Raw genomic sequence first — 505 nt, forward strand, 5'->3', positions numbered from 1 at the left:
CAGGCCTTGGCCATGCTCATATGCTACACAGTCCTATGTGCAGGCCTTGGCCACAGCCCATAGGCCTTAAAGCCATGCCCACAGGCTTTGGCTAGGCCGAGATCCCACAAAGCCACACACCCTGTGGCCTTGACACCTGAGACTGGCCACACCCCAGGCATGCAGACTTCCCACCTTGTCCTGGAGACCTCTCCACAGCTCACAGGCAGCTACACCAGGGTAGGCCTTCCCGCAGCGTGGGCTTGAGCCATGGCCTTTCCTTTGCAGCACCGTGGGGCAGGCGGGGCTGGAAAACCTTCTATACCATCCTCAAGGGCAACCAGCTGTACTTTCTCAAGGTGAGGGGGTGGGGCTTGAGGGGCAGAGTCTGGGGGTGGAGCCTCGGGCAGGAGCCTGGGGTACAGGCAGAACTTTGGGGTGCAAGACTGTGCACATTAGGGGAGAGGTCTTGAGCCTGGAGGCGGGGCATGATGTAGGAGGAGCACTACTGTGGGCATGGAGGCAG

The 505-nt window shown here is 60.6% G+C and overlaps 1 protein-coding gene across 1 annotated transcript in view; it reads left to right on the forward strand.

Annotated features, from left to right (window-relative positions):
* LOC109295454 (PH and SEC7 domain-containing protein 4-like) overlaps positions 1–505 on the forward strand; it is a 22,552-nt gene that overhangs the window by 7,480 nt on the left and 14,567 nt on the right. The window contains exon 11 of the mRNA XM_019514306.1: positions 158–338. Within this exon, the coding sequence (XP_019369851.1) occupies positions 158–338 (181 nt within the window). The remainder of the gene's footprint in view (positions 1–157; positions 339–505) is intronic.

Source organism: Gavialis gangeticus, unplaced genomic scaffold (genome assembly GCF_001723915.1).
Source record: "Gavialis gangeticus isolate Ggan-Ray unplaced genomic scaffold, GavGan_comp1, whole genome shotgun sequence".
NCBI classification, from domain to species: domain Eukaryota; kingdom Metazoa; phylum Chordata; order Crocodylia; family Gavialidae; genus Gavialis; species Gavialis gangeticus.